Below are 19,832 nucleotides of genomic sequence, written 5' to 3'. Positions count from 1 at the left end.
TACCCTCTGTTCCAGTGCCGACTGAGTCTGTTGTCTTAAAAGAGCTTTAAATGGCCCCCCTTCTTTTCCAGCACTACCACTGCCCATTCCTACAGAACATCAGTACATAAATAACCAAAAAAAAAAAAAAACAACAACTATAGAAGCAGAAAGATTAATTGCATTCATCTTCATAAACATCATGAGTCACAATCTGTTAAAATGGTCCAAACATTTAAAGTATTTGGGATGGCAGCTAAGCACATATTTTACTTTATTTTATTCACAAATTTTATTTTTGAAGCAATGTGTCAAAATTCTACTGATCACAGCTGGTTTTAAACTTAATTTGTTCTAAAAATAATTTTTACTGAAATTAAGGTGTTGAATTTTTGTATAATATTCAGTTTTTTTAAATTGTATCTTGTAATAAAAAAAATCAAGTTAATACCAATTACTTATACTATCAGTTTAAGAATACGAAAAGAAATAAGAGCAACATTAAATGTTTGTTTAAAGGTAAGTATAGAAAGAAAAAGCAGTAATTGTGCTTGCTTAAAATATTGCAAACTTCTCTAAATAGCATGAATTTTAGGCAATTTTGATATATAGTCAAATCTATTTTCTAATAAATTCCCATTCCTAAACATGACAGTCATGTCAAAACAATATTAATAGCCATAGTTTTCCACACTCATTTGCAAAATCAACATACAATTTTTTAAAAACTAAAAATCACAAACATATAATAGACAATCACAAATGTACATAGTTATGAATGAAATAATTATATTTCCCAAGTTCTTAGGTGTATTTTTAAAGGCTTAAATTTAAATTTCTTTCCCTACTTAATTTTAGTCTCTTGATAACACCAAGAGACCACCTACGGTCAAAAACTATGGAAAGCAGAGGACCAGTGAGAAGCCAGTTCTCCACAAGCTAGAGTTACTAATTCAGTTACATCTTTTCAAACTGAAAATGCATGCAGTCGTATTCACTGTGATGACTCTAAAAAGGAACTAATTTACTTTTACATTTTTAGCTGTTCTTGGATAAGGAAACAGAGGTTAGCATGTGTATAGTCCCATTCTGTTCTTTTATTTTTTTTAAAAAAGGAAATTTATTTTTCTTGTAGTAACCTAAACACAATTTTCAGAGACTATACAATACTAAACACAGAAATGAAACAAGAGCTTAATATGAAGCATATTGAAAGCCATAAAATAAAATGTAATTTTGTAGATATAAATGAAATATCATAAAATACAGCAGAATAATTTGAAAATTAAAGCAATAGACAGAAAAAACTGGATAATAAAAAAATATTACCAAATGAGCCTTAAACTGATTCAAACAGAGTAATTTACTGAAATAACCATATGGTTTAGCAACATGATGGTACAGGTCCAATGTGAATAGAGTTGGTGTGAAGGGAAAGAAAATAAAGCATCTAAAATAGAAACTCTAGTAATGAGAACCAATAACAATTGTAAATATGCAGATCTACTGTCCTTAGACATATTACTTTGTAATATATAATATAATTTTAGCACAATATTTACAATTATCTATCAAGTAATCCCCAATCATGTGCTCATGATAATGCTAATCACTTAAATCTATCTGCCAATAAAAATGACAAGTACATCCTACATAAAATACCCACTACTTCTCTGTAGTATCAAAAATGATTCAAAATAAAGGGATTATAAAGCTGACATAATGTGATCCTACCAGAAGCAGCCAGGAACAACTCTTCACTGAAAGAAACACTTTTCCTCAGAACTGGGCTGACAAGGCTATAATGATGAGGGGGAAGGCTAGATTCCGAGAGGAGGAGACAGGACTTTTTAAGATGAAGGGAACCACAAGAGAGAGAGGGGGAGCTGGGATACAGGTAAATCCTAGGACTCTGTGGGTAAGGTGCTGCAGAGGAAAGTAGCAGAGAAAAGATGTAGATTCAGAAGATGATTAGAAAATGCAGGATAAGGAAAGCAATGATGAACCAAAACATAACAGTAAAAATGAATTTTAAAATGCACACACAAATTACACTAAGCATATGAAGACATTAGCAAGACGTCTACCCAACATAATATAAATAGAAGATATAGTCTAAAGCTGAACAAAATCTTTTGTATTCATTAAAATTTTTAAATCACTTACATAAGATTTTATGCCATTCTAATAACTTTCAGTAGATTTCTTTAAAACACTTAAATCTGCCTTCTTTTGCTTAAGAATGTGTAAGATTAAAATATGCTGTATTATATAAATTTTTAAAGCCAGAAACTTGTCACCTCATATATAAACACTTATTTAAAGTGGTAAAGTACAGCTCTTCAAATGCTACTAAACAAACAACAAAATAATACCATAGTTCTTGTAAGTATTTAAATTCAATACCCATAAAAAACCAAACAGTACCACGTTAAGCATTTGCCATTATTAATTTTAAATAAATAATATATTTTCTTTCTGTCTAGCTTCAAGATGTTAATACTTTTCTTTTTCCTCTAAATTTTAAGTACTCAAATTTGACCATAGTACTGTTTGCATGTACAAAGATTTGAGTACTCAAGGGCCAAATACCCTCTGAACCACAAACACTATACATGGTTAAAAACCTCACTAAAAAAGGTAAAAATTAGTTTTAGGCAGGTGTAAAATCAATATTCTAACACTAGCATTCTAAAATTCCACTGTGACTAGTTGAATACTTGGAAAAAAATATGAAAAAAAATCTTATAAAATATCAAAAATTAGAATAAACAGAAATAAATCAGTGTGATTTTTTTAAAGAAAGCAAGAGGTATATGAAAAACAGCTGATAGTTTTTACTACAGATGGAAAAAAACAACTTTCTCAGTCTAAGGTTTATTAACTTGATTGTTTTTGGCTCCCCAGTTTATACATAATAAATCAATAATAATCAGCTTATCTATTCTCACTATTTCTCAAGAGACTGACTTTAGATGTAGGTAAGTTAGAAAGCAGAGAATTATGAAATACATACTGAACTACAGTTTTAAAATTTTTAGAACAATCATATTTGCCATTTTAAATCTCCATGAGAACTGAGAATGCTCCTCGGGAGCATTCAAAAATACTCAGGCACTAATGATAAAGCCAAAGGACTAAAAATGTCTAATAGCCTATAAATTTGCTACTGAGGTAGCGAGTAATTGTAGGCAAAACAAACAATTCACTTAAAGGTGGCTTATAAATATAGAAATATATGAGAATAATACCTCTATTATAAACAAATTTTTAAAAACTATAAAGTTAGAAGTAGAAATCAAACTGCAAAAAAGTTTTCATTTGATAATACAGCTGAATGCAAAGTAGAAGGCTAAGAGGAGAGTAGGCTGGTTCGGTTCATTTATTACTTGACAATCTTCTTTAGTCTTGGCCTTTACAGTGAATTAAAGAAAAAGAAAGAGAAAGACCAAGAAATACTTTGAAAAATTTATCTGTGGTATGGCAAATGAAAATAAAGATAAGTATATTGAGAAGTGGCCTGGAATACACAAAGAAATAGCCAGTGGAAAACATTTTAAAAATATTTTTAAGAAAACTTATTCTTCAAACACTATGCAAAGTCTTTCATCCTTATTTTGACTGCCATGAATTCAACACTAGAATCTCATTCTTTACTAAAAAAAATACAAAACAAAACATAGCAAAAAAACCAAAGCCCGTACTACTTGAATATGGTTAGGATGCTACATGCCAATGCATCCATTACTATTAAATATCAATTATATTTAGATGTTACTCATAATTATGTATATGTAAAAATAAGGCTATTCTTTTCAAAGAAGTAGTCACATAAATGACCACATTTATAAAAATAGATATTAAATCTACATTTTTTTAATGCCCTTTCTTTACTTTGGAAGTAGCACTGGTTCTAGAATTAGATTTCTCCTACACTGCCTTCGTAAAATCTAAGGTCATTTTATAAATTTCTTATCTAACACAAAAATAAAGTTATTAAAGTATTTAACATAATATAAGAATCATGCAAAATCTTTTCATCAATCTGGCAAGGAAACTGCCAGACAAAAATAATATTTACAAAAATTGTAAACTATTAACTTTTAAATGTTTTATTTTTTATTTTTCTCAAGAATAATAATTTAATGACCAAATAAGTTAATTAAAAAACTAATTTAATTTTTAATCAATTTTTGTCATAAAACATATTCATAAAAACTCAGATTATCAAAACACACACAGGAGTAAGAAAATTATAAATTTCATACATTGAGATATATGCAACAATAAGTAAAGCAAAGCTGCTATTTTCTAACCTAGGGAATAAGCAAGAAAAACCAAACGTTTTATATAACAAAAAGTTAATAGATGTGCATATTCCAAAATAACCACTTCGTTTTTAAGATTTTTTCATAATAAAATCTTACAAATAAATTCAGAAATAGAAACAATGAATTCAAAATGCTTATACTGCATCAGGAATTGGACTGCAAGTTATTAATGTAACTTCCTATTCAAATGCTTTAAGATGTTATTCCTCTTAATTTGAGCATGAAATGAAAAATATCTACGTGGAAAAATAAATCCTGGATTTTGTATCCACACTATGATTAAATCAATAAAATGGAGATCTCCAAACACGGTAATTGCTGAACTATACAAAATTTTTATATTTTAATTGTAGTACCTGAAAATGATCACTATTCACATTATCTTTTAACTGAAATGCCAAAAACTGGAGAAAAGGCTTGGATGGAAAGCTAAAAGGAACAGAAACTAATTAGGAAAAAAATAGAAAAAAATAAAAGGTGGGTGGAAGTGCCTTACCAGTTTTGGGTGTCAAACTCAAATCTGTGTCAGAAGAAGAGGACTGTCGACTGTAGGACTTGGAAGGTGAAAAGGAATAAGTTTGGTTTTTCAGAGGGGTTGAGGGTCCTGATGAGTGAGTATTGGGGTTGGGATCTTCATTGAAGGGAATCCTGCCAGAAGAAGGTGGAGAAATATTAAATAATCATGTGCCAAAGGGCTTGATGGAAGGCAGCATGATCCAAACACCAGGAAGGTATTGGGGCAGGGCCAGCAGTCATTTCTTAAGTGTGGAGCTGGGTATGAGACCAAAGTCAATCAACTGCTGTTTAATCATTCATCGTTCTTCAGATAAATAATTATCTGCACTGAAACAGTTAATAAGCCAAGCAAAAGAGCAAAGAAAGCATGAAATGATAGGCTGGGGAGGGGGGGTAAAAATATTAAAAGGAGAAATAAATAATAAAACACATGACTGAAAATACTTTCAAATAAACAATGCTTTTTTTAAGTTACAAAAGAAAAAATGATGAGACTGCAAATGGTGTGTGTAAATATTCACAATTTTTTTATATTTGCACACACACACAGATATCGTCAAAAGAAAAATGTTTCCTTATCCTATAGCATCAAGAGTGCCACAGCTAAAAACAAAGCAGAGAGGAAAATTAACAGAGCTACACAGAAATATTTCATTTTATGTACAATAGTTGCTTACCTGTTTTCCAATAGCTCTCTTCCACAGAATGAAACAGACCCTACCTTAACAAGTTTTGTACATAAAGAAAATAAGCAAATCAGAAGCTTTGGTAGCTATTTTGTTCAGAATCCAATCATCAATTTTTATTCTAACCAAATGTAGCTGAAATGTCAAAAATATATACTGGAGGATTCTTCTAAAAATGCATAGAACACATACATCAGACAGGGTTCTTAGAGGATCTATGGAAGAGACTTTGGAAACTGGAAGAATGCTTTTACTTCCATGTAGTTAGAGCCTCTGTGGTGGCTAAATACAGGATTTCTTCACTGCAGCTGGACTTCAAGTGAGGAAAGGAGAAAGCCAAGACTCGCGGTACCTGCCTATACTACCTGCCTGTCTGCCCTTTGCTGCCACTTTGCCCGTGGCCTGCTTTCCCCAGCTCTACAGACTGAGCAGTCTCGTACCAGTATAGATGAGAGTGGGAACAGACACAGAGAAGTTCTGAGTAAGCCGTGAGCCAGTAGCAGTGTGAATTGGGCTGTTGTGAGTCGAGCGGCATCCATGGCTTGGAGGATGAACCAGCGGAGACCTGAGGGAATTTGTGGCCAAAGTGGAAGAAAAGAAAACAATACATACAACAGATAGCAAAGTTATGTTAAAATAATTTCAAAGGAGTTTTAGACAGGGGAGAAGAATTAATTTTTTTTTTAGTCCTTAGCATGCAAAAAACAAGTTGAAAAAATTTTTTAAAAAGCTAAATATGTATTCATTAGGATATGGTTATAGTTTTAAAGGATCAGATTAATAAATTAGGACTGCAAATATGAAAAATAGCAAGCAAAATTGTCAGTAGACTTAAATTTTTAAAAAAGACTAAGATTTGGATATAAGTTGCTTTAAAATGTTTGTTATTTGATCACCATAGAGGTCACTTCACAGTATTTTAAGGAGCAAATACCCTTAAAAGTGAAAAGTCAAATATAAAGTTCTTATATTAACTTTGAAACTGACATATGAATAATTGCTTATATAATTAATTATATTTTCCATAGAGAAAGTTGAACAAAACTGTTTCTGTCTAGAACATCAAGATAGGCGTACTTAAGAATAAGAAGCATGACAGCATAAAGAGAAATAACTGAACTGAATGGATATAAGCAGATATAAACATTGCATATTTTGGCACACCAAGTATATAGCTTAAACCCCAGTTAACTGGGGACAAAACAGAGTGAGGAAACACTGCTTCTAAGAACACATTAATAATGCAATGTAAATAATTTTTGTCCAGCACTCTCAAACAGATTATTTCAACTTAAACAGATAAAACTACATTCTGAATTAAAATTTTGTAAGATATCAACTTATATCCTGCAACAGACCACATCATGTATATGTATGGACCTTTTTAAATAAGTTACACGGGTATATATTAATATATAACATTTCAAATTTTCACAAAGAAACTTCGCTAAAAGGATATAGTTTCACTGAATGGGGAAAAAAGGTATACTATATAACTAAGAATCCTGTACTTCATACTAGCAATTATTTCACTATGCAATGCCCTTGTTTATGCACAATAAGATGAAAAGAATCATATGTGAATACACTGAAAATCTATCATATCCCCATTTTTTTTAAATTTAAATTAAAAGCAGGCCAAGAGCCCAAGTTTTCCTGGCATTTTTTCTTTTCCATTGCACAACAGACATTCCCAATAATCACAATTTGTACAGGTTCAAACACGAGCTATCATTAATTGGCAAAAATGGTCTATAGACTACTTTCTGAAAATATCACAGATTTTTACAAGAAGACAAATGTCTGATTCAATTGCTAGTTTAAATTTAAACTGTATTTTAATATAACTGATAAAAATCAAACATCTCATTGGTGACTTATTTATATACAAACTGAGTGAGGTTTTATTTTTGTTTTTCTCTTTCTCTGTTGAAGTGACTATCAGTCCATACAAAGGAGCAATTATGGCTAAAGTCTCTTAGAAAGTATTTTTATTTCTAAGGCAGAAAAGCAATAAATCATATGTAGATGCACTTTCTACCATCAAGATAGTTCAGCTAGGACACACCAACAAGAAAAAACAATTCATATTGGGCATTACATTAAATATCTAAAAAGAAAAAAAACTGATAGAGTAGAACACACCATTAATAAAGGTAAAATAAAATGAATAAAATAAAATGAAAGTTGTAAAATGTTCAAATTATGATATCACATTAAAATCCAAATACACTAGAGCATCATCATAATGTATTCTTGGAGTTTTAATTCTCATCAGTCTCCTTGCATGAAATACCCTAGTGGCACTTCTAATACCAAATCCACTCAGACAGGAACATAATACAAACTACCTTTTATCAAATTCCTGTCTAGAAACAAAAATGTTATAATTAAATACCAGAATAATTATCTGAAATCAACTGAACCATAAAACAATTTTAAGCTAGCACTCAAATTGACTCATTATCAAAAATACAATGAAGCTAGTTGAGATAAAGCAGCCTGAGTAAGTGTGGTGATGGTTTTTGTTTTTTTTTAAACATGACTTAGGTAGTAAGATATCTTTCAGAAAATCTTAATGAAGCAACTTAAATTCTTCATGGTGTGAGTATTTTAAGGCAAACAGTATAACAAACTTAGAAAAGGAGAAAACTTAGCACAATTCCAGAACATTTACATTATTGCAACAGATCTCAGAGGGGAGGGGGATGGGGGGCCTGGAAGATATTAGCCAAAGAACATATATGCATATATGTAAAGCCCATGGACACAGACAACACTGTGGTGGTGGGAGGGTGCTTGGTGTAGGGAGGGAAGGGGGTGAAATGGGGGACATCTGCAACAGTGTCAACGTTAAAAATAAATATTCCCCTGCTACCCCTATATCATTCTAAGATACCAACAGGTAATATAGCTTTCTCTTTCCACTAAGTAATTAGTGAAAAGAGAAAAACTTCAGGCATCACAGCTACAAAAGCCAGACCCCTTCAGGCAGCTAGTTATACCAAAGATGAAGGTGGCAGGAGGAGGACGGATCCAGGTCCTGACTTAAATTTGCTATGGGAACAAGAAAAAAAGTCTGATTTCCCCCCAAAATCTACTCCTGCAATCTGACTTTACCTGCTGCAGCAGGTAATTGATATACTTTTAAGGTCCATTTTAAATGGAACATAAAGCAAATTCACTCTTCCAATTTATTTAAAATTTATTTCACTTGCAACGTACTTCCAAATAAAATTAGGAAATATATGTACTCCCTCTTGTGATGAAAATTTAATCCAAATAAATAAAGGCCAGCAGAAAGGAAATAATGGAACAAAAAGAAGAAACTTAAGATAAAGAGGAAAATCTCATTTTTAAAAAGATTATTTTTAAAAAAAGATTGTGATTATTTCCTAGTCAACCTTTCTTGACTACTGCTGAACTAGGAAACATTTCGGTGTTTTGACAACAAAATTCTGACTCCCTGATCATATAGGAAAGGGGCCAGCAGGCCAAATCCATCCTGCCACCTGTTTTGTTAGAAAATAAGTTCTACTCTAACACAATCACACTCGTTAATTTGCATACTGTTGATGGCTCCTTTCACACAACAGCAGCAGAGTTACTGTACCTTCTGGTCATTTACCAAAAAAGTTTGTTGACCCTTGATCTAGAAGAATCTCTAGATCAGTGATTCTCAATGTAAGTACTACTGGCGTTTAGCATGAAACAAGTTTTCATTGTATAGAATGCCCCTTGCTGTGTAGGATGGTCAGCATTTCTTGCCTCCAACAAGATCATCTACCTCATCCCATCATTATGACACTAAGTTCCAGTTTCAAACATTCCCTTTTGACAGCACCAGCATCACCATGTTGAAAGACGACACACAAGGCGAATGCAGTCAACAGAAGTTTTGTTGGATCACACAGTTTTTAAAAAAATGTGTCAGCCTAAATTCCTTTAGATCAGGATCAGTAAACTTTTTTTTTTTTTTTTGGTAGAACAAAGATAGAAACTATATAGCTAGCGCCTGAAATACTTACTATCTGGCATTCTACAGAGAAAGTTTGTCAATGTCTGCTTTATAAAGTCCCCATTATTACCTATATAATTATACCCAATTATTTACATAAATTGCATGGCCTCTGTAGACATTCAAGTTTGAGACCCCTGCACAAGTCAGTCTTTACTGCTTTCTATGGTATTTTGCTAATAATAAACATAATTGAATTATCAGGTATAATTCAATTTTGAAGGATTCTCCAGAGAATAAGTACAATTCCACACAATGCATAAATATTCACTTTATGCTTTAGATACACAGTTTAAAAATCTGAATAAGTTTAATTTTATATTACTTTCTTTGAATTTCATATTAAGGCTATAAATAAAATATTAGGAATATTTAAATAGTTTTAAGCTTGAAATGTTGATAGTCATCTCTGATAAGAGAAATCACCATAAGAAAAAATGTATGTTGAACAGCACTACTAAAACGTTTCACATCAAATGAAAATGTATAGGTAAAAGATAAAAAATTCCTTAAGATCAATTCATTGATTCATACTTACTCCTTCATTTCTTTGGATGGGGAATTACATGCAGGAAGGAATGCTGCTGGGCTACTTAATTTATCCAGTGTACATGCTGTTCCTATGGCTCGTACTACTAAACCAGATTCACCTTCCAGATCAAAACATTGTAGGTATCCAACAACTGCATTTCCTCTCATTTCAAGCACTTTCAAGCCAATCTTCCTCTGCAGTTCACCTACCAAAAAGGAAGAAAACTCATTCTGCTTTATTTCTCCACATTCTATGAAATAAAACTGGGTAAGGGTAAGAATAAAAGAATCTTAAAAATCATGGATTTTTAGAACTTGAAGGGAACCTACAAGATTATCTGGTTCAGCATCTTACTTTCAGGAAGGTAAGATATTATTAGCTGCATTTTACAGATGTGGCAGATAAGGTTCACTCATTCAGGCATTCCATTCACCAAATAATTTTTGGTTGTGTACTATGTGCCTGGCACTCCTTTCTCCTAAGTGCTACATATACAGAGGTGAACTAGAAAGATAAAGCCCCTAATTTTAGTGGAGTTTACATAACGGTGGAAGAAACAAATAAAAAAAAGTAAACAAATATAGATACTATATATAAAATATAGAATATATAGCATATAATATAGTCTAACAATTATAATTTATGCATTATATATTATTATATATCATATAATACAAATATGTAGAATACAATTAAATGTATTTAATATATTAAATATAACACATTCATACTTATTTATAAATGTTAACTAAATTAAATTAATGTAATATAAGTATAAATTATAACTTATAAGTAATATATAATCAAACTTATAAATAAGCATTAATATAATTAATAGTAATGTAAGCACAAGTATCTACTTAAACTATATAACTTTATTATATATAAATACTTAATACTTATTTATTTTCTAGTATATATGTATGAATGTGTGTGTATACAGACACACATACAGGGTCCAGCAGAAGTAAGGCCTGCCAGAGTATGGTTGGTAGAGTAATAATATGGGTGTAATAATTTATAGTTTTCATTTGACCTAAAATGTCATATGGTATGCTTGAATGTGATATTGTTATGTTACAGAATTACATGCTTATGATTTTGTAATAAAAGATTTTGTAATAAAACAGGGGCATTATTTGTGCCAGACCCTTTATATACATATAAATTTTAGATGGTAAATAAGCTCTTCAAAAAACATAAGAAAAGTAATTGGGTAAGATTGTCAGAGAGGGGTAGAAGGAGCTATAAGTTGTCAGAGAAGGACTATAAAATGGCAACATTTGAACAGAAAGCATTAGAAGACTACCTAAATCTTACTACAAATAAATGTTACTACAAATAAATGTTAGAAAGAAAAAGCTAGAACCCAGTTTCCTACCTCCTTGCTCAGGGCACTTTCCACTATACCACTTCATGAGCACAATTTCCTTTTACTGCCTAGTTAAGAAGGAATTATAAGCTTCTGATTAGATTTCTTGTTACAAGATGGGAATTCATGTGTTCAGGAGGAAAGGACCACGGGTAGGGAATCAGTCACTTTCCATTCATAGTGGTCATTGTAAAATCTGAGGTAGCACGTCAAAAGGAAGTTAAAAATTTGGGAGTATTAAGTCAAGCAGTAATGAAGTTTTTTAAAAAACATACCTGACATTAAAGAAATGAGTCTCTGTCTGGCCTCATTTGATGCCCTTGGTGTGCGAATTCGATCAATCCATTGATATTCTGGGTCTTCATTGACCACAAGTTCTTCTACAAATCCATGAATTATTACAGCTTTATAGCACTTTGGAATAGATGTTGCTGTTAAAAGAATCAGAAGGTTAAATTCAGTTTTTAAAAAATACACAACTAAGTTCTTACCTTTTAGATATATAGTACAAGAACATTTTTTACTATGATAATCTAAAATGTAAACATAATAATACTTCCAATTAACCCGTCTCCTAAATTTCATTTTATTCTTAGAAATCGAAGTTCCTTTTGTGAGACCTCTCATTTTTCCCATGTTGGCATAATGGATATAAATTGTACTTTTATAATTTAGAAAACAGCTATGACTTCTTATATAACATTTCATATAAAGCACAAAATAATCAAAATTAAAGTCAGCTAGTTGACTATTATCTAAATGGGTAAAAAGCAGATAATGGGTACAAAAAACTTTACTGATTCAAAGCCCTATGAAAAAGTTCTGTACACCAGTCTCAAAAATCAAACCTTTCTGACATAATCTGAGAAGTAATGCAGCCCTTTAATTTCTAATAATCATGGTTCAGTAGTTGCTATACTACTTAACAGACTCATTTAATATGTAAAATACCAAATGTCAGTGGATTTAATTAGATCTGGTCAGATTCAAAAAGGGGAAAACCTGAGAACATCTACACCAAACTAGTTTCTTAAAATAGACATTCGTGCCTTGAAGGTAACTACTTAGGATTTTTCAACCCTATTAATCCAAACTAGCTATAAATTGCCCAGAACTGCTCAATTCTGACCCACATTACATGGCATCATGGGGCTCCATACCTGTAGAATCCTATGTAGTTTTAGGTAGCATGATAGTGCTTGCCTATAGTGCTCTACATCTACCTTCCAGTGTCCTATACTAGAGTAAAACAGCACTAGATTTTTTTTTCTTTTTGACAGGTATACAAAGTTTAATATAGTCATATCCACATTTGACCAAAGTAACTTGTTCTAACTTATGAAAGAAAAATTTAATAGGCAACAAAATATTAATCTGTGAAGTAATAAAACAAATATGTGACAGTTATTCTTAATCTTATTTTTCATAGATATTGAACTACTAACACAAAAGTAAAACCCACATTTCATGAGTGGCCACAAGCTTCTCTGTAAGTTAGTATCCAATAGTTACAGTTTTTAAGGCCACTGGAGACTCCTGCAACATACACATATGTACATCTACCACAAAAGGCTTCACATCTGTATTGTTTTAGACAATCCATTTGAATGAAGTCTGAATATGCCACACATGTAGCCTCATCAAATTCATTTCCCCAAATGCAGATATTAGGGGGGTGGGATTTGTTTTCATTGAGAAAGTACAGTAAGTCTTTCTCCCTCTATGTTGTTGCTGACTAATGACAACAATGGATATCAAGATACTCTTTAGATACAGTACTTCACATCACTATTTTATACCAAATTTTTTATATCATGCTTAGCCATACGTAGTTCAATATGCCAGTGATTTTCTTTTAACATTCAGCTTAGATGAGCTGTTGAGTCTACCAGTTCACCATACAATAGAGGTCGGTTTAGGTATATTCCCTTAGTTGTATGGTTTTGAGTTAGGTCTGTAGCAAATGTTATCATACTTTACCTTCTCAAATGAAAGGCACCCAGATCTAATTTCTCTAAGGATAAATTAATTGGCAGCATTGCAGCATAAAAAACATTCTACCTTTGTTTTCAATCTTGTTTCCAGACCTTAGGTATGTCAGAGTTTTATTCTTATCTAGTGCTTTAACAACAATTCTCCACCTTCAGGCCCAATACCATGAAACCTAAGGTTTAAAAGTGAATGAGGTTAAGCTGTTCCATGAGTAATATATAGATTATTTAAAATTCTGGGGGAAATCCAAAAATCTTCACCTGGTACTCTTTCTATTGGCACTGAGTGGCTGCTCTCAGCAATGTTTAATGTCATTCCCTTTAACCATGCTGCTAGGCTGGGGGAGACTGAAGTAGAAGCTGGAGAAGGGGCTGGAGCTGGGGTAGGCCAGACACAGTCTCCCCATGGGCCACGGGCACTGTCATGACAACCAGGTGCACGCCTGTGCCCCACTGGATTTTTCTAATAAAAATCTGTATGAACTTGAAAAAATTAGATATTTATTTTAAAATCGGATAAATAGTCCACAGAGCTATAACAATTGTTTCTGAAAAATTAACAATTATCTCTTTGGCATTAAAACCAAAGTATAATAGACTTTCCATTAGCCTTCTAAAATATTAATATGATTTCCCATATTTATCAATTATTAAATTTCCTGTTAAATGAGTAATAAAATGTATTTTACTTACTGCAAAAGAATTTGACTCCACATGACGACTGCCTAAATCGATTTAAATCGTTGAAGAGGTCTACTTTGACAACTACATTGATTTCCCCACGAATACCTACAATTTCAAAAGGAAAATCAAGTTTCTACTTTAAAAAAATAAAGTATAATTAAATAATCAAGCAAATAAATGCCAATTAATGATTTTAAAATAACGTATCAATCATAATGACAGCATTAACTTCGTTTCCTATTTTCATTCCATTTCATTATATTTTCTGAAAAACACACATGCATTAAAGAATGAATAATAATCATTTTACTACAAGTTTCCACTTATTTTAACCAATCTAACTGGAAAGCAGGACCATTTAAATTGATGATGATAACATTTGCTGAGTACTGACAATGTTCTAAATGCTTTACAAGTACTTTCTCATAGTGCTTAATATCCTATTTTACAGAGTAAAAAAATAAAGTTTAATAAAAATTAAATAATTTGTATGTCAATGGTGAGTGGTAAAGCTAGTATTAAAGGTCAGGTGTTTATTAACCCAAAGTAAATGTTATTAAGAACTAATGCAAGAATCTCATTTAATAAAGAACTTTCATTCTTTTCAATGAATATACAATAAGTTAAAATAAGCTAAATTTTTTAGAAGATGCCCCAACAAATAAAAATGACCCAGCCTCTACCTCTAAAGATTTATTAAATATTTCTATTTGACTGTCCTGACTTCCTGTCAAATTCATACTTATGGAATAACCTTCCTAAGAAGAGTGACTTGCTCATTTACCCACTGAAATAACAGATTATGTTTCTAACAAAGGACCCATATTAAACAACTATATGCAATATTTAATATAATATGTTTAGAAAATTCAGTCATTCATATAGCTATTGCCTTTAATCCAAGCTCAGATTAATTGTCCAGTGGCTTTTTTAAATTGGTAATACAACATTTGACTAGATTTTATTTTCTGATTACAAAGATGACATATACTGGGTTGGACAAAATTAAGTTTACAGTTGTGAGTACACAAAACAATTTATTCTTGTATTTTTATTTATTAATTATTGTATTATTTCCCATACGAACATCTGTAAACCTACTTTTACCTCACCCTGTATAAATTGTGAAAAGAATGGAAAAAAGCAAAAGAGGACAAAGGTGAAAAAGGTGGATTATAGCTGAGAAATAAAACTATCCAAGGATAGACATTTTATCATGTATTCTGCCAGTAACATTACATATATACAATCCTTTTGTTTCTACACAAACTTGGGATCATTCTATAATGTCTTATAGTCTTGATGTTGCGATTCACAATATATCATGCACATTTCCTTATGTCACTCTAGTATAAAAACACGCTTTAGTTCTGACTATGTAAGTTATAGTCTATACATGCTGTAAATTATTTAAGTAAATCCTATTTTGCAACTTATTTTTACAAATTTAAACATTAATATATAATAATAGAATATAAGTAACATCACAATAAGTATATATATCTCAACAAACATCTTATTTTCTTACAATAAATGATTATCAGTGGAATTGTCAGGTCAAAAATGTAAAATAGGCAGAAAGAGGCAAGACTGTAAATAGAGGCATATGCCAGTGCCTTTCAGGTCCATTTACCATTCTAAAAAGACAGCATCTTTTTAGGCTAGCAGTTCTCATACTTTTCAATCACAGAACCCTTTTCAATCTTAAAAGTTATCGAGAACCTCAAAGAATTTTTGTTTCTGTGACCTGTATCTACCAACATTTACCATATGATAAATTAAAATTGAGAATTCTAAAAAATATTTGATTACTCCATTTAAAGTAATGATAAATCTATGTTAATATAAGCAATGGTTTTTATAAAAATAACTGTATTTGGAAAAACAAAAAATAAAGTAGCACTTTATTTTTATTTTTGCTAATCCCTATCCTGTGTAACTTAATGAAATACAGTTTGAAAATACATTTATAGAAACACAGAGCACGAATATGAGATGATTTTTAAATAATGCATTTACTTACCATAGTGTAGAAATTTAGCTCAAAAAATTGTTTAAAATTATGTTCAGAAAAGAAACAATTCTACCAACAATAACTGACGACTACATCTAAAGAGATGGCATCTTTTAAAGATACAATATTTCCTGTTTTCTTTCTTTTCTTTTTATCGAATTTATTGGAATGACACTGGTTATCAAAATTATACAGGTTTCAAGTGTAGAATCGTTTCCACAACATATCATCTGTCCACTGTATTGTGTGTTCACCATCCCAAGTCAAGTCCTCATCCATCACCATTTATCCCCTTAGAACCACCATGTGTAGACAGAAGTCTTTAAGGATAAATTTAAAAGATTGTGATTTATTTTCTTAAATGTACTCCTTACCATGTATGGTATCATAAATTGGAAACCATCCTGAGATGACTGTTGCAGCTTCACTGTAGAGTAAAGGATCAATATCAATGTACACTTTACCAATGGCATCATTTGCACTGTAAGTATCGTGGTCAAGAACTGTGATCTGTAGAGGTTCATCTTGTAAATCTTCATCATCCACCTAAAAGTATACCTTAAAATTTAATCTTATAATTTAAAAATCTCCATTACTATAAATGTACACATATATCAAATGTAAATGATTACTTATTTCTGGGGGGAAAAATCCAATTCATATACATATTATCCTGTGTATTACTACTCTACCAATGGTATCCAGCAAAAATGCTTTAGAAATGTCATAATAAAGTTCACATATTATCTATAGAATAAGGATGCTAATAAGCACAATGACACCGTAATTTCTAAGGACAATTTCAGAGAATAAAACTATAAGCAAAACTAACATTATTTGTAAGAAAAAACAATTTAAGTTCATAAATTAAATTCATGAAGTAAATGTCTACCTTCTCTTTCTCCTTTGTTTACTTACTTAACTAATTATCAGGTACTTAAAGTGCGACAAACACCATGCTAAAGACTGGAACTATAATGCAATTGACTGAATGTTTGTGTCCCCTCAAAATACAGTGTTGATGTCCTGATACCTAAGGTGATGGTACTGGGAATTGGGGGCCTTTGGGAGGTAATTAGGTCATGAGGGTGAAGCCCTTATAAATGAGATTAGTATCTTTATTAGTGAAGACAGGGAGAGATTATCTCTAGCCCCCCACCACATAAGGACACAAGAAAATGGCCATCTGCAAATGAGAAGGAGGGCCCTCGCGAGAACCCAGCCATGATGGTACCCTGATCTCAGACTTCCCAGCATCCTTATCTGTGAGAGATATATGCTATTGTTTAAGCTACCCGGTCTCTGGTATTCTGTTACAGCAGTCCAAACTGACTGACAGAGAACAAGGCAAAAAAGAAAACAAACAAAAAAACAAAAACAAAAAAAAACCTTCTCATGGAAGACACATTCACTTTGGCTGCCATCCTCTAATTTGCCAGTAATCCTCATCAAATATAGTGGCTAACTGGTACACAATATTATAGATGGTAGTAAGACTAGGAGAGAATACAAAAGGATTATTTCCTGTAACTAAAATGCTATATTTTTTAAATAACCGTTTAGGAATGTTTGTTGTTACAGCAGATATCCCATAGCATTAATGAAGGCTAAGTTTGCGGTTAACTGAAATCGCTGTTACCGTCCTTTTATACGCTTTGGTGAAGTGGTATCACTGAAATCCTAATACTTTGGTTAAGTTTTTTAAACTTAATTATGAAACTTCATGTCTTTTCCCATCCCCCATTTAATTTCTTGTTGATTTTAGGCTAACAATCCAGACTCTGAAGATTATTGTAAGAATTGAAGTATGTGACTTGATGATTTGTTTTAAAAAGGGGGGGTCTTTTTCTATAAGACAAACATAATTAAAATTTTATGGATAAAATTTCCGTAAAATATTCCTGCAACGCCCCACCAAAAAAATGAGGTTTTGCTAACAGATAAAACAAGAACAGCAGAATGAAGACAACTTTCGTAAGTACAGGTAAAGATATGTGACAGGTAAGTAGCTCGATACAGTAATCTGTCTAATTCTGTGCATATTTGAAAACTTTCATTAATGAAATGTTAAAATAAAATGATCATTTTGTATTCCAATCCATTCTGAATCACCTGTCATCAAAGGCATTCTGCCTACCATTACAGCATTATCTATACATTTAATTGAAAGGAAAAGAATCATAAACTAAGCCATTAACTATTTCTCCAAAGATGTCCCTGCAATCTCTAACTACATTAATGTTTTTTTGTGTACATTCATTCACCTATTAATCGACCAGAATATAAAAAGCTAAAACCAAAAATCTCTTTGAAGAAAACCCAGGGGTAAATCTTCTTCACCTCAGATTTGGCAATGGACTCTCTAATTTGACACTAAAAGCATGAGCAACAAAAGAAAAATTAATTAAAACTGAATACTTTGTACACCCAAGGAAATTTTCAACCAGGTGAAAAAGACAACCTATTGAATGTGAGAACATATTTGCCAATCAAATATATGATCAGAGTTTAACAGTATTTTAAAAACACTTCCACAAGAACAAAAGGATAAACTTACCAACTTAAAAATGAACAAAGGACTTGAATTGTCAGTTTCCCAAAGGAGAAATACAAACACCCAATAAACACATGAAAATATTTTCAACAATATTAGTTATTAGGGAAATGAAAATCAAAACCAAAGAGATACCACGTTTATCTACATTTTTCATAGTAAGTTGGTCACCAAGTTGAAGTCTATCTCCATAATCTAAATATCTTCTCTGCGGGGTTTAAATATGATATGATAATTCAAAGTAAAAGAAATGCAAATGGTCCTTGGCCATAAGAAATCATAAGTTAGTCATTCATAATAAAAATGTACATTAAAATTATACTGGAAATATTTCAGACTGGCTAGAATGGTTTGTTTTTTAAAAAATGACAAGTGTTTACAAAGATATTGAAAAACTGGAACTTTCATACACGCTGGTGGGAATGTAAAATGGCATAGCCACTTTGGGGAACAGTCTGGTGGTTCCTCAAAAAGCTAAACATGGATTTTACCATATGACCCAGCCACTCCATTTCTAGGTATATACCCAAAAGAACTTAATACAGGGACTGAAACAGATACTTGTACATCCATGCTCACTGCCAAAGTATTCACAATAGGTAATATACAATGAAATATTATTTGGACATAGAAAGGAATAAAATTCTAATAGATGCTACAACATGAATGAACCTTGAACATATATGCTAAGTGAACGAAGCCAGACTCAAAAGGACAAAGACTTATGATTCCACTTAATGAAATACTTGGCATAGGTAAATTCAAAGACGCAGAAAGTAGATTAGAAGTTACCAGGAGCTGGGGAGAGCAGAAGCTGGGAAGTAATTGCTAAATGAGTAGTTTTTCTGAGTGATGAAAAAGTTTTGGAAACAGTGGTGATGGTTGTACGACACTGTGAATGTAACTAATGCTACTGAATTGTACATGTAAAAATAGTTGAAATGGCAATATTTATGACATATTTTTACCACAATTTAACAAATTTTGAAAAATCTGTACACTATTCTTAAGTGATTTCTGATATATTCTAAAATTAAGAGAAAATTACTCTATAATATAATACCTTTTCTGGGTTCTCCTATTCATATATTTATATTTTCTTAACTGTAACATAATTTTTTAAAAACTCAATATTCCTAAGAAATATTTTTATGG

General features: G+C 31.6%; 1 protein-coding gene and 1 pseudogene across 6 annotated transcripts in view; both read right to left on the bottom strand.

Moving 5' to 3' along the window:
* The window catches only part of C2CD5 (C2 calcium dependent domain containing 5), an 83,500-nt gene that overhangs the window by 52,864 nt on the left and 10,804 nt on the right, over positions 1–19,832 (bottom strand). For 4 of the 6 annotated variants that reach the window (XM_054591334.1, XM_054591335.1, XM_054591336.1 and 1 more), the window contains exons 4-9: positions 16,498–16,669; positions 14,119–14,214; positions 11,710–11,865; positions 10,069–10,267; positions 4,807–4,958; positions 4–89 (exon numbers count right to left, since the gene is read on the bottom strand). In XM_054591334.1, the coding sequence (XP_054447309.1) occupies positions 4–89; positions 4,807–4,958; positions 10,069–10,267; positions 11,710–11,865; positions 14,119–14,214; positions 16,498–16,669 (861 nt within the window). Of the gene's footprint in view, positions 1–3; positions 90–1,713; positions 1,906–4,806; positions 4,959–5,952; positions 6,048–10,068; positions 10,268–11,709; positions 11,866–14,118; positions 14,215–16,497; positions 16,670–19,832 lie in introns of those variants that run through there. The other 2 variants (XM_054591332.1, XM_054591338.1) reach the window with 2 other exon arrangements.
* LOC129085069 (leucine-rich repeat-containing protein 34-like) lies at positions 13,025–13,741 on the bottom strand (annotated as a pseudogene).

This window comes from Pteronotus mesoamericanus, unplaced genomic scaffold (assembly GCF_021234165.1).
Source record: "Pteronotus mesoamericanus isolate MK-2021 breed Mesoamerican mustached bat unplaced genomic scaffold, CSHL_Meso_final scaffold_21, whole genome shotgun sequence".
NCBI classification, from domain to species: domain Eukaryota; kingdom Metazoa; phylum Chordata; class Mammalia; order Chiroptera; family Mormoopidae; genus Pteronotus; species Pteronotus mesoamericanus.
The sequence above is the reverse complement of the archived record's forward strand: the minus strand, read 5'-3'. Positions and strand labels throughout refer to the sequence as shown.